The sequence below is a fragment of the Cervus canadensis genome, chromosome 7 (genome assembly GCF_019320065.1).
Source record: "Cervus canadensis isolate Bull #8, Minnesota chromosome 7, ASM1932006v1, whole genome shotgun sequence".
NCBI lineage: Eukaryota > Metazoa > Chordata > Mammalia > Artiodactyla > Cervidae > Cervus > Cervus canadensis.
Window position 1 is genome coordinate 57,197,628 of NC_057392.1, and position 18,288 is coordinate 57,215,915.

The window sequence follows — 18,288 nt, forward strand, 5'->3', positions numbered from 1 at the left end:
CTCCCCTCTCCGTCCGGGAAACTGAGGCCCGGGGCTGGAGCAACTTCCCCGGAGTGCAAGGTTCGTGTGGGCCCGGCCAGTCCCGGGCCCCCAAGCGTCCAGACTCCCGTCCGCGCTCCCTCGACCACACGCGCCGCCCGGTCGCCCGAGAGAGCCGGGTGGGGAGCGGGTCTCCGAGCGAGCGCTCTGCCAGGGAACGCGCGGGGAACCGGACTCGGCCAACTCGCCGCGAAAGTTGTGGTCTCCCAGCCTGCCCTCGCTTCTCACCTCCGAGACACACCTTCCCGCCGGCCCGGCAGCCGCGCCCTCACATCCGGTCCACCTTGCGCACACCCCCTTCCACTCTCTCCCGCAGCCCCTCGCCCTCCCACGCCTTGCGGCTCCCAACCGCTCCCCGTCGCGCACTCCCACCCGCGCCCGGGGCGCGCCTTCCCCGCCCCGCCGCTCGCCCGGCCTCTGCGCCGCGCCCGCCGCGGGGTTCTGGCGTCCGGGAGCCCCAGACCCGGGCCGCGACCCGCTTCCGCCCGCCCGGCGCGGGGCAGAAGCCGGGGTAGCCAGCGCGGAGCGCTCGGAGCGCCGGGGGCGCGAGGCGAGGGGCGCAGCGGCGCGGGGCGGGGAGGGGGCGCTCGCTCGCTCACTCTAGGCTGCGCACACGCCCGTACAAACTCTCACACAGACACGCGGGGTGCGCTGCCGCCGCCCGCCGCTGCTCCTCCTCCCGCCACCGCCTTGAGAGGGAGAGAGAGAGGGAGAGAGAGGGAGGCAGAGAGAGCGCTTTGTCCGCGCGCCGCCGCCCGGCCCGGGACTCTGCCCCGAGGAGGCAGCCGCACAGAGTCCCCGCCTCCGCCTCTGCCCCCGGGCGGGCCCGGCCGGCCGCGGTGGGGGGAGCCAGGCTGAGGGTGGGGGTGGGTGGCGGGCGGGCGGAGGGCGGGGAGGGGGGGCGGAGGAGGAGCAGGGGAGACGAGGGCAGCGGAGGAGGCGAGGAGCGCCGGGTACCGGGCCGGGGGAGCCGCGGGCTCTCGGGGAAGAGACGGATGATGAACAAGCTTTACATCGGGAACCTGAGCCCCGCCGTCACCGCCGACGACCTCCGGCAGCTCTTCGGGGACAGGAAGCTGCCCCTGGCGGGACAGGTCCTGCTCAAGTCCGGCTACGCCTTCGTGGACTACCCCGACCAGAACTGGGCCATCCGCGCCATCGAGACCCTTTCGGGTGAGCAGTCGGCGCTGTCCCCCTCCCCCCGCCTCGCCCAGCTCAGGCCGGGACGGCGCCCGGAGGGAGGCCGAGCCCTGCGGGCGGCGCCCGGCGGGGGCTCCGGCGTTCACGTTCACTTCCACGCACCAGACCTTCAACTCTCACCGCCGGCCCGCTCCTGGGACGGCCCGCTCCCCTCCCCCTCCAGCTCCGGACTCACCCCTTGCCCTCCCAGCCGCAGTCCTGGGGCGACCCCCGTGCCGCCCCGAGGGTTCCCGAGGCTCTCTCGCTCTCCCGGGGACCCCCAGTTTCCCCGGCTCCCCGAGCTGCTCCCCAGAGTTCCCCACCCCCATCTTTAGAGAGCCCCCCCGTCTCCCCTTCTTCCCTGACCTTCCCGTCACCCCCTTTGTCAAGGACCCCCCCAAAAAAAAACCCTCCATCTCCTTCTCCCTTGACCGGACCTTACCCCTTCCCGTGCCTCGTGCCCAGGACTTCTCGCCCTCTGGCGTCCCCTGAGCCGCACTCTCCTTTCGAGCCCCCCCTCCCCAGGTCGCCCCGCGGTCCCCCACTTTCTGCACCCCCTCGGCGCCACCCTGTCGATCCCCTTCGAGATTTCGGGGAGTCCCCCGACCCCAGCCCTTGCACGACGGCACATCTCTCTCGGTCCTCTCCCGAACCTCACTCCCTTCTCGCTCGTCTCTCAAGCGCTCCTATTTTTCTCTGAATTTTTTGTCCGATTTTATTGAGAAGAACTCGGGGCTGGGGGCATTCCGCCGCCTGTCCCCCCGCCTCCCGCTCGGCCAGAAGCACCTTTTTACGAGGTGCCCTGTCTCAACTCGGTGGGGGCCCGGGCTGAGGACCGAGAAAGAGGCGACCGGGGGGCCCGCGAGAGCGCTGGAGCCCAGACGGGAGACGGAGCGCGACACACACACACACTCGCGCGCGCGCGCACTCACCAACTCTCCTCTCGCACACGCACCGCTCGGAGCCGCGCTCGCCCCCAGGCCACGAGCCTGCGCCCCCCGAGCCTCTGCCCGCGGCCGTCGCCCCTTCCCCACCGGCGCGCGGGGTGGGGGCGGGGCGGCGGCGAGGCCAAGGTGATCCGGAGCCGGCGGGGACCCGGCTCTCGCCGAAGCGGACCCCGGGGGGCTTCGGCGCTTCTCTCCGGGGCCACCGGGGGAAGAGGGCAGGCGGGGGGGAGCGCAGCGGAGCCTTCGGGGCCCGGGCTAGCGGAATGGAGAGGTGGGGGCCCGGAGAGGAGCGGGGCCGCGCCAGCCCTGCAGCTTGAGTTTCAAATGAGCTCATCCTTTCAAATTGGCGCCGCTCTTTATTAAATTTGTTTTTCCGGTAATGCCACCCACAGCTCTACCTGGGGTCGGGATCCGGGCTCGCACCCTTCCCACCTCGTCCTCGGGGAACGAGGCGAAACGCGGCGCCCACCTTTTTTTCCCACTGGGAAGCAAGTTTCCCCAGTTCGAGCCGGGTAGGAGACCCCTGGAGGGCGCCCGAAGGCGGAACCGGAGCGTGGAGTTTTGTGCGTGCCCCTCCTAGACCCCCGCCGGTTTGATCACAGCAAGGTTCTGAGTGCTTTAATTTCTGTTTTAAAGGTAAAGTGGAATTGCATGGGAAAATCATGGAAGTTGATTACTCAGTCTCCAAAAAGCTCAGGTAAATATATTTTGCTTAGTTTTTTAGTGATTGGTCTCACATATAAGTAAAAATACATTCAGGTGTGTGTGTTTTTTTTTAATGTGTTTATATAGTTTTTTAAGAGGCTTTTGTTTGTTTTGTCAGTGGAGATAAAATAGTTTAGAAAGTTACATTTTTTACTTTCATTATATAAGGTGTTTACTGTACTTGGAAAATATCTGGTGCCTATTGGGGGTGGGGGTGACGAACACTAGCTGTGTTAAATTTGTTGGGACCATTTAACTTGTTTATGAAAACTTGCCTCCCCCCCCCCACTCCCACCCTAACCCCCAGCACAATGGCAGCAAATGCTTGTCAAGACTTCCTGTGAGATGTTAAGAGTAAATATTTACTGTGTCAGCTAAATTGCTTAACTAAACTTCGCGATTAATTACTTTTCTTTTTTAGATAGCTTAAATGTTGAATAATAAAATAATTCAGTTAAGGGTCGATATTTTACATGGCGCTTTAAACAAGAAGGTTGTTTGGATTGGATGGCAGTTAAAAGCCAGACTTTTTTAGTCACTGGACTACTGAATATTGCTTCTGAGCGTGTTGTTGTTGTTGTTGCTTTTAAGATACGTTTGAGGCTAAACAAATATCACTGTGAAATTTATAATTATATTTAAGTGCACTGTTGTTAATGAAGGAGTAAAAAGTTTTGTGGAGGTTGGATTTCTCCACAGTGATTTGCTTACATGAGAATGTCTATGAGGAGAGATTGAGGGAGAACATCTTTGTTTAAAGTTTATTGTGGACTTTAAATTTGGGCCCTTTATTACTCATTCTAGAATTTTTTTTCTCCTATGTGTCGTAACTTAGTTTATATCCTATTCACATACATTTCTTCACCATTAGTCATTAAGTAGCTGAATTGGAGACTCTAAGTGAAGTCTTTGACTTACCACCTTTACAATTTGTGATTCTCAACAGTGTAACCATTTACTTGATTTTTGCCAGAATTGAATAGATTTTGAAACAAACTATCCTAATTTTTAAACACATAGATGTTTTGTTAAAGGGGTTTCTAAAAATGTGTGCAGATTTCCAGGTATGTTTTAACTAAGCAACAAAATATCTTTTGTTTACCAGTGATTCCAGTGGCATATCAGAAAGCTACTTAATACCTTTAAAAAAAGAGGCAAAAGTTATGATTTGCAGTTTCATGTGTAACATTAAGCTAGTTCTCGCTAGGAAGAGATGTAATTCGCAACTGATAGGTTTTTCAATTAAGAATTTTAAATTTGTATACTTAAAAATTTTTGGGGGGGCTTGAGAAATCTAAGTTCAAGCTTTCTGATATATTAACTATTTATTGTAAGTTAGAATTACTCATAACATTTGAATATTGGATGAATATATTGAACAAGGTTTAAAAGAACCATCCAAAATATTTGATGGGTTGTGTTTCTGTAAATATATAATTCTATTGACTGTATAGTTGTTTTGAGTTCTTTTTTGGAGTTATAGTTAGTGAAAAATCAGTAGAATTTTAACTTTGGTTAGTTGGTGTCTCATTTCATGCTGCAAAGAACATTATTTAGTGTGGCAATGTAAGTGAAATACTAGTTTATCTAAAGTTATTAACATCTTCTTGAAACTTCTCACAAATATACTACTTTTTAACTTTTTCCTTTCAAAATGCAGAGGTTATTTGCTGTTAGCTGGAGGGTCATTTAAATGATTTTGTTGTGTTTATATAAGAGTTTAGAATTAAAAGCTTGTCCCAAATTTTTAGTATTAATTAAAGAGCTATCTAGGACTTTTACAGCCCTATTGGGACATGATTTCTTTGAACATTGTGGGTGATATGAAATACCTAGGAGGTAGATTAAAATGCGCTATGTGTGATTCACTACACTGAAGACGTCTGACATACCAAATGTATGCATAAGCTGCTGCTGTAGAGGGTTGCTTCATTTCTGATTGGATGGCTTGAATCTTTTTTTCCTTTCCTTTATTAGTTTAAAATGCAGAAATTAGTTACTGGTACTGCAGGCTAAGGGAGAGATAAGTGATGACTGGTGTTGTGTACTGAGCTCAGACTCCTGGGAGGAGGCAGCTGTGTGTTCTCATGTACAGGGCTCCACCACGGTGGGGACTCTCAAAAACAGGGTACTGTGACATTTGAAACCAAAGCTTTTATGTTATATGGTGACTATTTTGGTGTTCTTTTGTTGCACTTCCATGAAAATTAACAAGTTAAAAGTACATTTGTCGGCGTTAAGTCAGTTCTATATGTGGTTTTTGTGTTAGTAGAAGTGAAAATGTGAAGAAAACAGTTCATCCTCATTGCTTGCTTACTTAAAGAACCATTCTGCAATTGAGTGCTCCTTTTCTTTATATTGTTCTGATTTCTTTCTGTTCTCAGGAATCACTTTTAACATCTACATTCCAGATAGATTTTTTTAAGCTAATGATACTTGGGAGGGGATGTTTTTTATCTTAAGTTATGAAAATATTGGCATGCCATTTGCTTACCAATTGGATCTTTTGTTAAATATCATTCTAGCATCATTTTATATGTGCTGTTATTGTGGACAGACTAGATACTATTATTTTCTCAGGGTCACGCAGAAGTAGAAAACTCTTTTCTTTTGCCACATGTGCTTCATTCTTATTAAATGCAAATTATTGTAAAGTAAACCATGTACAAACCATCTATTTTTCTTAACTTTCTAAGTTGGCTTCGGGCTCTGTTGAATAAAAATCTTCGATTCTTTTTTCTCTATTCATATTTCTTCGTAGTATATAGGAATCAAAGATTTCTGAAAGAAGAAAAAACTGACAAAGGGTTTTAAAAGTTGTGGAAATTTCTTTGATAGAAATTTCATTTTTGATGTTGATGAGAGTTTAGTTTAAAAAAATTTATATGCTGTTTGTGTCTACACACATGCACACAAACACACACACATATTGCATAAATTGTTTTGAGCTAAGACTTATGCTAACCTGAATGTGCTTTGTAACTAAAGTTGAATGATTCTGTGAGAAACAAAACTTTTAAAAATGCAATTTCTGCCCACTTCTAGGAAGTAACTAAGTAGTGCTAGACATGCTTTCACTGAGATGGTGAGAATACTATGAGGTAGTGTAGGAAAAAGCTATGAATTTGTCTTTCATGAGTTAAAAATCAGTAATTGTATTCTCTCCAATGCAAATGAATTTGGTCTCCTATAGGAATGTTAAAGAAAACAGTATCTCAATTGTATTTTGCTTGTATGTACTACATTGTGTTTAGTTGAATTAAATACCAAAAAGAAAAAAAAAACCAACCACCCAACCTCAAGCCCTCCCTGCAACAAAGGCTTTTGATGGATCAATTTTTAATTTTGTAGCAACAGAGAAGACTTCATTAGGTTAAAATCCCATGTTACCCTATTTCATTTCAAGAATTTGTTGAATTAGAAGTTAATGCCTGGATTTAATTGTATAGATTACATGTGTGGATATTTTATATATACATATAAGACTCAAAGGTTACTTAATGATTTGTTTTTGAGTTCGACATTTAGCTTCTCATTTTAAAAAAAAGGCTAGTAATTTTTTCATACAGTTCTAGGTCATGCCATATAAAATTACGCATTTCTGTGACCTTTGTGAGATAAGTATTGAAATTAAAATAGAAGCAATAAAGAAAAAATTACTTGATAATTCAGGTTTAAAATTCTAGTTTGTGTTTTTAAAAGACTGGTCATTTAATATTTTTACATTATTTGCTTAAATATTAAAAACCATTGAAATCTACAAATCAAAATAGATGTTATATACTATTTGATTTTCCAATTTGCCAAATTTATATCAATTTTAAATTATATTGTAGTGATTTATAAAAGTGCTAAATGGCTAAACACATAAACATTAGTTCTAAAAGGCGATTTTGTGATATGTAATACATTTGCCAAATTGTGTTTTCTTAAATAATAGTGTTTCTTTGTACTTATGGCTGGATATAAGAGACTGGTAAGGGATGGTCTCAGAGTTTTGTTTTCTTATTATGTTAACCTGAGATTATCATTTATATAGAGAAGGTGAGAGAAGATTAGTAATATTTGTATAACACTTTTTATACATAATGATCTAAAGTACAATATATTTTCTTTAAAAAGAAAAATTTTAAAGGACATTGAATATTTAGAACCAATAGATATCAAAAATCAACATTTCACTATTATTTTGAGTAAATTTTTATTTTGTAGCGGTTCCAATTTTTAATGGGTGAATGTAAATGACATTGAAATGTATATACAGGATAGTAATTTGAGCACATTTATTAAAAGTCAATAAAGCTATGAAAATCAGATTTCTGTAAGAATTATTTATACATATTTGTTACCTTCAACTTTCTACATATTTGCTGTCTATTGCTGAATCACTCTTCCAAGTCTGCTAATGAAATCCTTAAAAGTAGATGAGCAATTGGTTAGCATTGTCACAGGACATTATTTAAGCTTAAGTGTATCATCTCTGTGATTCAGTGGGGTGTGTGCACATGGGGTGTGTGTGTGTGTGTGTGTGTGTGTTATGGAAGACAGTAGTTTCAGACAGAGATGGTATCAAGAGGGAAGAAGAAGAAATCTTTAATTGAGCAACAAATGTTCTGCTTTTCTTTCCTGACAAGGCACATGAAAATTGCTAGGTGTTTGAACCTTGTGGTAAATGGAGTCAAGTGGAGTGAAATGTGCTTGCGTGATCCATAACTCTTGCAGGTGGTTAACCTTGTGGAAGCCAGGGCACAGTCACCTGTAGTGACTTCTTCAGTGAGCATGCTGCTGGAAGGACTGTTCTACGCAAAATATTCTCTCCTTCACTTTTGCTCAGATGTCCCCTCTCAGTAAGAGAGTTAGCAAGTGATTCTGTGTAGGCTTTGATTTTCTATAGAAAATTCAAGATTTGAATATGTATTTTCATTTAGAAATTCTATACTGTGGAAGGCAATGTTTTTGTGTAACAAAAGTACTCTGAGAGAATCAGTTTCATTAGAAGAAGCATGACATTGAACTGGTTTCTTTAAAGGCTGTTAAAAACTTGAATTGTAGATTTCAAAATTATGTTTTTAAAAATTCTGTTTAAATATCACCAAAATGTCTTCAGTGTCCTTTGGTATTGGAGAAGAGAGGGGTGGGGTTGGCTAAACCAGCTTTTAAACTAATTTCCTGAAAATTTTAGTCAGAAGCATAATTTCTTAAAAGTTGTGATTAGCTTCTTAATTTGAAGAATGGGACAGTTCTGTTTAACAAAACATGTCCAAATAATTTATTAGTCAAGACTCGTCCTTTTTACACTCAAATTCAAGCTCAAGTTAGTTTGGATAGTCATTCAAAACACTATCATTGAAGAAAACATAATAGCAAATAAACAGCAAACGCCTACCAGTAAATACAACAGTATTTCATTTATCATTATTAAAATATTTTAAAAAACCTTTTACTTTATAATTTGACTTCATGCTTACAAACTTGTAATTTTCATTTGGTGGCATAGACTGTATGGGTTCTATTTTGGGCAGCAAAATTGCAGAGTGCTCAGAGCATTATTTTTAAGGTTTTTCTTTTCCTGTTTTGATAATGTACTTTAGTCTGGTAGTTCCATAAAATAGTGAAGAAAAATTATTTTCTTTTACAGGAAAATTCAGATTTTGTTACTTTGGCTTCCAAAGAGGAGGGAAAATATAATTACTGTTTCCTTACTTTGGTTTAGCATTTGATGGCATGTTGAGGTGTTGAATAATCTAGAGAAAATGGGTACTTTTGCATTAATAGCAGGCGGTCAAGTCCAAAGTGCTAACCACTATTTAATAGATATGCTTCTTCTCCAAGTCTCTGGTTCTCACTAAATAATAAGCTTACATTTTGGAGATACATTTTATTTGTTTATTCTTGGATTTCTTGGTTGTTTATGCTTTATTTCTTAAAATGTGAATATTTAGTTAGAATTTTCCCATTCTGCTTATCAGGAATATTTCATAAAATAGATATTTCAGTATGTCCAATAAATGAAAATTCAGAGTTCTGATGCATATTTTAGATATCTTCTATCTATCTATGTTATAAGAAAATGTTATACCTAATGACCAGGGAAATCTGTATGGGACCATTGCAATGTGAATGATATTTTTGGTTTTTCTTACGATATAATTAATCTGTACCAGCATGTGAGGATTTGCCTTAGAGGGGATGCTTAGACTTTAATTTTTGTTTTAAATGTGATCAGAAAGGTAATTTCATGATTCCATGTATGGACATGTAAATAATACTAGATAGATGTTTGTTTATGTGCCTATATCTTCCATCCATGTAATACTGATGATATCCCAGCCTCTTCAAAACATTATTTCATTTATTCTAAATAATAATTATCTGAAGAAGAGCAGTTAATATTATTCCATTTTTTTAGATGAAAAAGCTTAGTCACAGAGAAACTTAATAATTTGCCTAAAGTCACATGGCTATTAAATAGTAGAGCTAGGGTTAGAATTTATGATTCTCAGTCCAGTGTGCTTCACCTCCATTCACTTTGATTAGTTAAAGTTGTCTGAAAGTGTTATTATTGATAGGTTCAGAGGTTGCCATTCAAGAGTGCAGGAAAGATATAAATATAGATTTTGTTTGTGAATCACCCTTTGCAACGATCTTATTCTTATATCAATTCAAAATGATCTGTACTTTGTTACAGTTTTTAGGGAAAATTAGAAACAGAAGTCACTGTAACATTATTAGCAGCATCACCATGCTTGCCCATAGACAGAAGTGGGGTATGCCTGACCAAGCAGGTTGGATTTTGATGTTGTTGTTACATTGCTTTTTTCAGTGGTTGCATTCCTTGTGTTATGAAACAGGACATTGCCGAGAAAGAGGTTTCAGCAGCTGAGCCACACAGTCTGGTCAAGACTCTGTGCCACATGGTGAAGGAAAGTCAGGCTCAAGGAATCACTTGGGTGGGTTCTTCCCGGGTTTCAGCCAACCCATTGCTAGAGGGCAGGACTGCTTTCGGTTGAAGTGTTTTCCTGGTAGCTGCCAAGTCTTTCCTGATATTTGGTGTCTCTCTCTGCTTTTCTTTCTGTACAGAGTGTGGCCTTTGGCCTTTCCTGTGGGGGTGAAATGAACGTTAATAGAATAGCATCTGTAAATTCCCTGAGTTCCACATTAATGATATATCACTCAAAAACATACTAAATAACTAAGCATATGAAGAACAGTCCATTTCCCCTTAGCAGTAAACTTTACCTGCATTTATCCTCTTGCTGCCTTTAACGTTTGTGCGCTGTCGTATTTGTGGTGGTGCTGGAGGGAGGAAGGAATGATCAAGAAAAAAGTAAATGAAAGAGGATGATTTCCAACTCCTCAGGCTTTTCATTTCTTTAACTTAGTAGAGCCCAGGGTGGGGCGTTGCATGTTCTGTGGAATCCTGACTCAGAAGATGGGGAAAAGGAAGAAGGTAACTAATACGGAGTAGTTGGTGCGCTAGGCATTGACCTAGGCCTTCTTTGTATCTTACTGTATACAGCCAATAGAGAGATCTGACTTTCATACCTTTTACAGATAGGGCTGTAAAACTTTAACTCCCCGGCAACTCCTCTTTCCACCCACCCAAACCTGCTTCAAAGAAGCAGTGGCTGTCTTACCCTTGCTCACCTTTATCTAATTTGTATACAGTAACCATAGCCTAGCAATAAAGTAGGAAGTTGTCATAATGTGTGCATAGGTTACAGAGTAATTTTGTATGTATTTCCTAAATCAGAATTAGAGATAAAATTTACATGTATACAACAGATATGCTGAGGAAGATAAAGGACTGACCTTTAGTATAGTTTTAATTTAATGTAACTGAAAAACAACTAAAAGTATTAGGTCATAATTTGAAGGAACTTTCCTGAGGTAGTCCTATAGTAGAGGCATTAGTAATTACATAAAGATAAAAAAATTTTTAAAAAATCATTGTGGCTGAAAGTTAAGTGTAAAAAGCATACTATGTATGCAGTGGGGAGGAAGGGGAAGGAGGGTCTGTATTTATATCCTTTGACTCAGATACCTTTTTTAAATCCTGAAAAAAAAACACTCAGACTCTTTTGTGTGGGACCTAGAGTGTTACACAAAGTGTGGCCTGCTTTCATTTTTTATCTGTATATTTAAAAAGTATCTATGATTTGGAGAAGGAAATACAGTATTCTTGCAAATTGTCTTCCATAAAGTTTTTCATCTTACTAACTTGAAAAAATTTTAAACTTTTTTGACAATGAAAAAGTCAGTGAAAGCACAGGGAGTAGAAAGAGTTGTATGTTCTTTTTGATACACTATTTAAATATATTATGCATTCGTGACTTCTAAGTATATAGGACTTAAGATACAATTATACTACCAATGCAATGAGATACACAAGAATTATGCTTTCTAGATATAGAGGTGGTGATTTTTTGATAAGAATGTAATTTTATGAAAAAAATTTACTATGAAGTAAAAAAATAATGGCTTTTATCAATCGAGTATTATCAGGAAAAAAGTCAATACCATGTTTATATCTTCATTTTTGTACTTTCGCTTAGAAAATAAAGCAAAATATATTTCACTGAGGGGTGGTTCCATGGACAGTTTAACCTTAAACCAACTCGTGAAATAGAGGATATTTCAAAAAAGTTCACATGAGGATAGGCTATATAGTTTTTTTTAATGTGGAGACTGTTTATTTTAGTCTCTCCTGATCTTGGTGATTTTAACAATGAATATTTGAAAAATGGATGCTTTGTCTCATCATTGTGTGGATAAGGTTTTGGAGTAAAAGTGTTTGTGCATCTTTATATGAGAGTTGGAGGTAGATGATGAAACAGTTTAACACTGAAAAAATAGAGTTTAACTTCTTCAATTATTAAGAGAGAAAGAAGGGAGGGATGGAGGAAGGAAGGAGTGAAAGCAGGATGAGGAAGGGGGAGAGAGAAGGAAGGGAGAAAGTATACAGGCAGCCATGGAAACATAGACGACAGAAGTTTGTCGTGCAGCTTGTACACTCCTTCTGGAATTTCAGAGCACGTGGCAGAGACTGGTACTGATGGTGGGTGGGAGACTAAGTGATTCCACTGGGCGGTAGCAGGACTGACTCTCACACAAGTTGATCTTTGATGTTTTAAAACCTCTCAGAGTATGTGTTTGGTCTGCATTTCTTTCTCTGAGGCCCTGTACTGGCCACTTCCTCCCTCTCTTGCGTTCTCCTTCCCTTTTACATTTCCTTGGGGATGGCCGGGCCCTTGGGAATGGCCAGGCCAGGCTAGAAGGTGCCTGGTGTATGGCCTGCCTCCAGCCTGGTGCCCTTCACTGGCAGAGTCTGGGGAAGTGGGGAGGCGTGTGTGTGCTTGCTCAAAATGCTGGAATGTGTGGACTCTGTGGCTCATGCTTCCTGGGAATGTGCCACAGACAGGCTCCTCCAGGGTCTCAGTGGTCGTGGGGGTCAGTCCTTGTAGGCTTTTGTGAGGGGTTGAAAACTTGGGAAGGGATTTCTCAGTGCTGAAAGTTTAGGCCACTCCCCCCCTCCCCCGTGTGTTTGTATTTATTCTTTGTAAAGAAAAAGATATACTAACAACAACAGCAATAACCACTGAAGAACAGAAAGAAAAAAAAATATGGATGCATAAATAACCATAAAGACCATAAATGATCTTTCTCCTGGATCCAACTGCACTCTTTTCCCTCTTCTCTTCAAACTGATAGTGATGTCTTCAAATCATGGACACTGAATTTATAAACTAACTGCTTTAAAAATCCCTGAATTTTGTCGCTGCTAAAGATGATGAAAATCAAGGATCTTTAGAAACTAGAGTTTAAGTTCAGATTTTTTTCTTAATGTAGGATTTAATCTCCTTTTTAAGGAATAAAGAACAAACTGCTATTGGTTAATATTTTTTTGTTGTTGTTGCTTAATGTATTTTTTTAAATTTAGATTTCTTTTTCCTTCACAAAAGATTTGAAATGACAAAGGTGCTGGTGGCTCCATTATTTGAAAAGAAGACTGGGATTTAGGTGTATGAGGTAGATAAGTTAAAAAGGGATTCTGTTATGAGTTATAAGGGACTGAGCACAGGTGGCTGGTTCTTATGTAATTCTTTATACATCTTAAGAGATTTGCCAGAGAAGAATTATCTCTTTGGTTCATTGATTTTTGTGTTAATGATTTGCTGTATGTATCTATTTCAATAGTGATTTCAAAACAGTCGTTTTGATATTGAAAATGATTTGTGGCTTTAGGTAACTTGTAATAATCGTGGTCAGGGTGTTAATATGTGCATGTGTGCTCCGTTGCCTCCCACTCTTTGCGACCCCGTGGACTGTGTAGCCTGCCAGGCTCCTCTGTCCATGGGATTTTTTTCAGGTAAGAATATTGGTGTGGGTTGCCATTTCTTCCTCCAGGGGGATCTTCCTGGCCCAGGGCTCAAACCCACATCTCCTGCATTGGCAGGCAGATTCTTTACCACTGAGCCATCAGGGAAGCCCCAAGGTGTTAATACCCGCCTTAAAAATTTCCAGGCCCAAGTCACATCTTTTATTCCCCACAGTAGGGCTTTTGACTGTGTGTTCCACAGAGCCTTAGGATTCTGAGGAGATGCCAAATTTATGGGAAGAGGGGGCAGACATATGTCCCTGGTTCTGGCTTCTTACCTTTCAATCAGGAGACAGCTGCACTCATTGCTGTTTTGCATTTTTGAGTGGCCTGGAATTTGGCTTTAGGAAAAGGGGGTTGCTGCCCTGAAGAAACACTTGAGAAGTATCTGCCCTATAGTATGTAATTCTGAGCCTTGAGTCCATTCATTCCTTGATCAGGTAGTCTAACAGATGCAAAGCTCTCTCCTGAGGAAGTTTAGACTGCCTCCCTTACTTCTGAAGCCTGTGGCATGGCCTTCCATCTCCTGTCACTTTCGCTTTAGTAACAAATGTTTGCTTTGCCAACTGCATGCCAGACTACTAAATCTATGGATTTTTCTACAATCAACAGCACAGATTGTTTGCCCTTCAGGAACTTTGCAGGGAACTCCTTGGGCAATGGTTGTACTCTAGCTCTTGGCAGAGCCATTAGTGTCAACTGACTTTTGAAGAGTGAAGGATCTGGTGACATGGGACCCACTCATTCATCAAGAACAAGTTTCTACTTTGGGAGGTCCAAACAGGATGGCCTTTCCCTTTTTCAAGCAGATCAGCTCTACTTTTATTTGTTATATGTTGGGTTCCATGAACACAGAGGTGATCGTCAGAATACTTTCACCTGGTTAGAATTGGACTTCCCTGGTGGCTCAGACAATAAAGAATCTGCCTATAATGTGGGAGACCCAGGTTTGATCCCTGAGTTGGGGAGATCCCCCAGAGAAGGAATTGGCTACCCACTCCCGTATTCTTGCCTAAAGAAGTCCGTGGACAGAGGAGCCCGATGGGCTACAGTCCATAGAACAGTAAAGAGTCAGACAGGACTGAGCGAATAGCACTTTCACTTTTCAGAATGAATGCCCAGCAAATCAGAAGGGACATGAGCCATTATACTCTCACACACACCCACACTTCAGTGTCAGTCCAGCATGTAGGATTCTTGTTCAAAAACAAGATACTACTAAAAAAAAAATATGTGTATATATATATATATTTCAGTGATTTCTTCACCTGTGGCCAAAGAGTCTTGGGCCGACTCCTTATAGTCTTGAAGGAAAGACTGGGACTCTGCCCTCTGAGCTCTCCTACATGCCCCTGTGCTTCATCACTCTGGCTTCTTGTAGACTGGTCTTCAAAGACTGATGATTTCATATTATGCACTCAAGTTTTATAGTAAGACTGTTCTAAGACTGTACTTATGAGGGTCCACATTCAGATGTCTGTGAATGACATAAGTGGTAGCATGGAGGAGTTCTGTGGAGTATAAGAGGCCTAATGGGGTATAGGAGGCATAGCTTTAGTCAGCTACAGTCAAAAGTCAGAGTTCTTATTTTAAATATTTAAAATATTCAACCATTGAAAAAATTTTGGAGACACTGCGAGAGTCAAAGAAGAGAGCAGGTTAATGTGGCTCGTGGGTTGCCAGTTTGCAGTTTCTGCCACATGAAAATCTGCATCTTCTGCAAAAGTATTGTTGAGGACACTTCATTATGTTTAATATCTCTTACCCTTAAGGCTCTCTGTGAGTGAGAGGGAAAAGTACCTCTCTTGATAAACTGGATAAACTCGTATGTCTCTTATCTAATGATGATAGCTATTTGAAAGCTCAAAACTAAAATTAGGTCTCAGAGCAACCATCCTTAGTTTATTTCTCTGGAATAAATATTTTCTCCATTGTATGGAGCACCGTATAGCGTTTATCTTTATGTAGTGATCTTATTTTGTTTCTGTTATATTTGGCCATCTAAAATCCTTTGGTAAATACAGAATGTACATATGCTGAATATGTGACACTCATAAGTTTGTATAGTATTTCGGAGTACACATTCATTAGAAAAAAAATAGACCTCTATTTTCTCATGTAATTGGAGGAACATGTTTCCACATCGGTCAGAATTCTTCTCCAATTAAACACTAGGCAAACTATAGATAATGGTTTAAACCATTTCCTAAGAAAATACAGTTCTTGTATGTCCAGCAAAGTGTTTTTAAAAATAAGAACTTGAGTTCTGCCTATAAGCCAACATCTGATATAAGACATATATGTAGTTTTAAAAGCATAGAGTGTACTTGGTAGGAAAGTTTGGTGGTGAAAAAAAATGTGTTTTTAAATATGTTTGAGAAATGTTTTGGTGACTCTTGCACTTTCTGGTATTTAAGTTGAGGAAGTTGAAGGCCGTATGGATTCTGTTTCTGGGCCCTAGGTATGGTAAATACTCATTAAGGCCAGACTAAATGAAAACTGCCAATTGCCTAAGGGACCTTTTAAAAAAATGAAAAACAAAAAACTACTCTGACAGTTGGAATTAGCATTTTTCAAATGTATCTTTTTGTTCTGTAATTCATGTGCATAATGAAATAGCTCTTTAGTGATCACCAAGTTAGGTAAAGCACTTGTTTTGGAGAACGTTGTAAGCAAGTCATTGATGGTCAGGCATAATGGAATGAGGGCTTCCCAAGTGGCGCTAGTGGTAAAGAACCTGTCCGCCAATGCAAGTAGACCTAAGAGATGCCGGTTCAATCCCTGGGTCAGGAAGATCCCCTGGAGAAGGGCATGGTGACCCACTGCAGTGTTGTCGCCTGGAGAAGTCCCATGGACAGAAGAGCCTGGCTGGCTACGGTCCACAGGGTCACAGAGTGGGCCACGACTGAAGCTACTGAGTACGCACATCTCATAGTGGAGTGGGCAGCTTGGTAACAGGTCAGTTGATTGAACTGTGAGGTGATAGGAAAAGTGATGCCATGGTAAAAAGAATCTTGCGGGGAGAGTAGCTTTTAAGAGGGAAATCAAGTTTTGGGTGTATTGAGTTTGATGTCATATGAGATATGCAAGTAGAGATACTCTGAAAGCAGTGACTTGATGCAAGACTGAAATTTAAGTTAGAAATAATTATTAGAATTAAAGTATAGTTTTAATAGATTTTTTTTCCTCATAGGCAATTTTGTAGATACTCTTGATCTTAGGATTTATTGGAGCTTAAAACACAACTCATCAAGGGATGGGTGGAACATGGACTTTGGAATCATAATCGACTGAATTTAGACCCCAACCATGTTGCTTACTAGTATCTTATCTTAGAACCTCAATTTCAGCTGTCAAATGGGATTCTAATACTAAATAATTAATGTTACTATGTAGTTTATATAACCATGTATTAACATGCTTGACACAGAAAAAAATTACAAATATTGCATCTCTCCATTTATTCACCTTAAATTTGTACTGGAAATAAATGCCTCACTCCAAAAACAAAAGTTAGCAACTCATCTGTGTAACCCATACAGGATCTGGGAATTCAGGGTTTTAAGTGACTCTCCTTGTTTGTGATGGATCTAAACAGTCATCAGTTCCAAAAAAATAGCTAACTATATTTTGGGGGCTGGTCTTTTGAATTTTAAAAATTTGAAGTACCATGAGATCTGGTCTTATTTTTTATTTCCACTGTTGCATCTTGAATGCCTTGAATACTGGAAACAGCTGCTCATTAATTATTTTTGAATGAATTAATTAAAATTAAAGTCATAATAAGATCATTAATAATTTACTTTTTTTTCTCCCTCCTTTTCTCCCCTTCTTTATTTTCAAACAGGGTGGGGGAAATAGTAGTTCAGAGATTTTGCTTTTTTTTTTTTTTTTGAGATTTTGCTTTTTTGTGAGTGGGATTTTCAAACTTTTGACTTACTCTTTGGCTTAATTAGAATGAAACCTTCATGGGCATTTTAGGTATGAAATCTTTTTAAACTGAGTTGAGCTGTAAAAGAGCAGTTGCACAAAGATACAAAATGAATGTTGGAAAGCAAAGATTTAGATTTGGTGGAACCAGAATAAGTTTTGCATATCAGTCTTTTAAAAAAAAAAGTAAAAATGGGTTAATCTTAAATTCAGTTATGATTACATGAAAATACAATTTTCCCTGTAGATTTTTCTCTGTATAACCCAAATTGCATTAAAAATCTGCTGAGAATCACAGAAAAACCTATTTGATAAAAACAGAAGCAGCTGTCCTTCTATTGCAAGATAAGTGGATACAAGAATCAAACTTAAGGTGTGTTTTTTTATGTAGTAAATCAAATATCAGTTTAAGCTGTCAACCGCGAAAGTTACTGTGGAATAAACTGACAAGTACAAAAATAACAGGATTTACCAATGGATAAGATAATCCATAGCCCAGGTAGTGACTGATCTTAAATGTTAATTGCAAAGCAAGATGCTGTCAAATGCTCTGTATTAGTAACCTATTGCTGCATACAAATTACCCCAAAATTTAGCAATTTGAAACAACCAGTGTTTATCATCTCACATATTTTCTGAGGGTCAGAAACATGCAGCATTTTAGCTGGGTTGTTCTAGCTCAGCGTCTTTCGTGGAATAGCAGTCAAGTTGCCACCCGGGTCTGTAGTTATCCGAAGACTCAGCTGGCCTGGAAGATCTGCTGCGAGGCTCACTCCTGGGGCTGTTGGCAGGCCTCGGTGTCTTTGTGCCTGTGGGCTGGAGGGCTCCGTTCCCCACAGCATGGGCTTCTCCGTGGGTCTGTGCGCAGCACGACAGCAGGCTTCCCTGAGTGAGTAATCTGAGAAAGAGTGACACCACGCAGCCTTTTATGGCCGAGTCACTGCCTTGCACGTTGTCACTTCTGCCTTATTTTGTTTGTTAGATACAAGACTGTAGTTCTGTCCACACTCAAAGGGAAGGGATTACTCAAAAGGTGAATACCAAGAATTAGAGATCATCAGAGACCATTTAGGGTTGAATTAAGTCAATCAGGAAAAGTCAGCAAGTCAA

General features: G+C 41.3%; 1 protein-coding gene across 4 annotated transcripts in view; it reads left to right on the forward strand.

The window, feature by feature from the left end:
- The first annotated feature begins 791 nt into the window (after positions 1-791).
- Positions 792-18,288, forward strand: part of IGF2BP2 (insulin like growth factor 2 mRNA binding protein 2) — a 163,297-nt gene continuing 145,800 nt past the window's right edge. For 2 of the 4 annotated variants that reach the window (XM_043473493.1, XM_043473494.1), the window contains exons 1-2: positions 799-1,212; positions 2,802-2,862. In XM_043473493.1, coding sequence (XP_043329428.1) covers positions 1,035-1,212; positions 2,802-2,862 — 239 coding nt within the window. In that variant the 5' untranslated portion in view covers positions 799-1,034. Of the gene's footprint in view, positions 1,213-2,801; positions 2,863-18,288 lie in introns of all 4 variants that reach the window. The other 2 variants (XM_043473496.1, XM_043473495.1) reach the window with 2 other exon arrangements.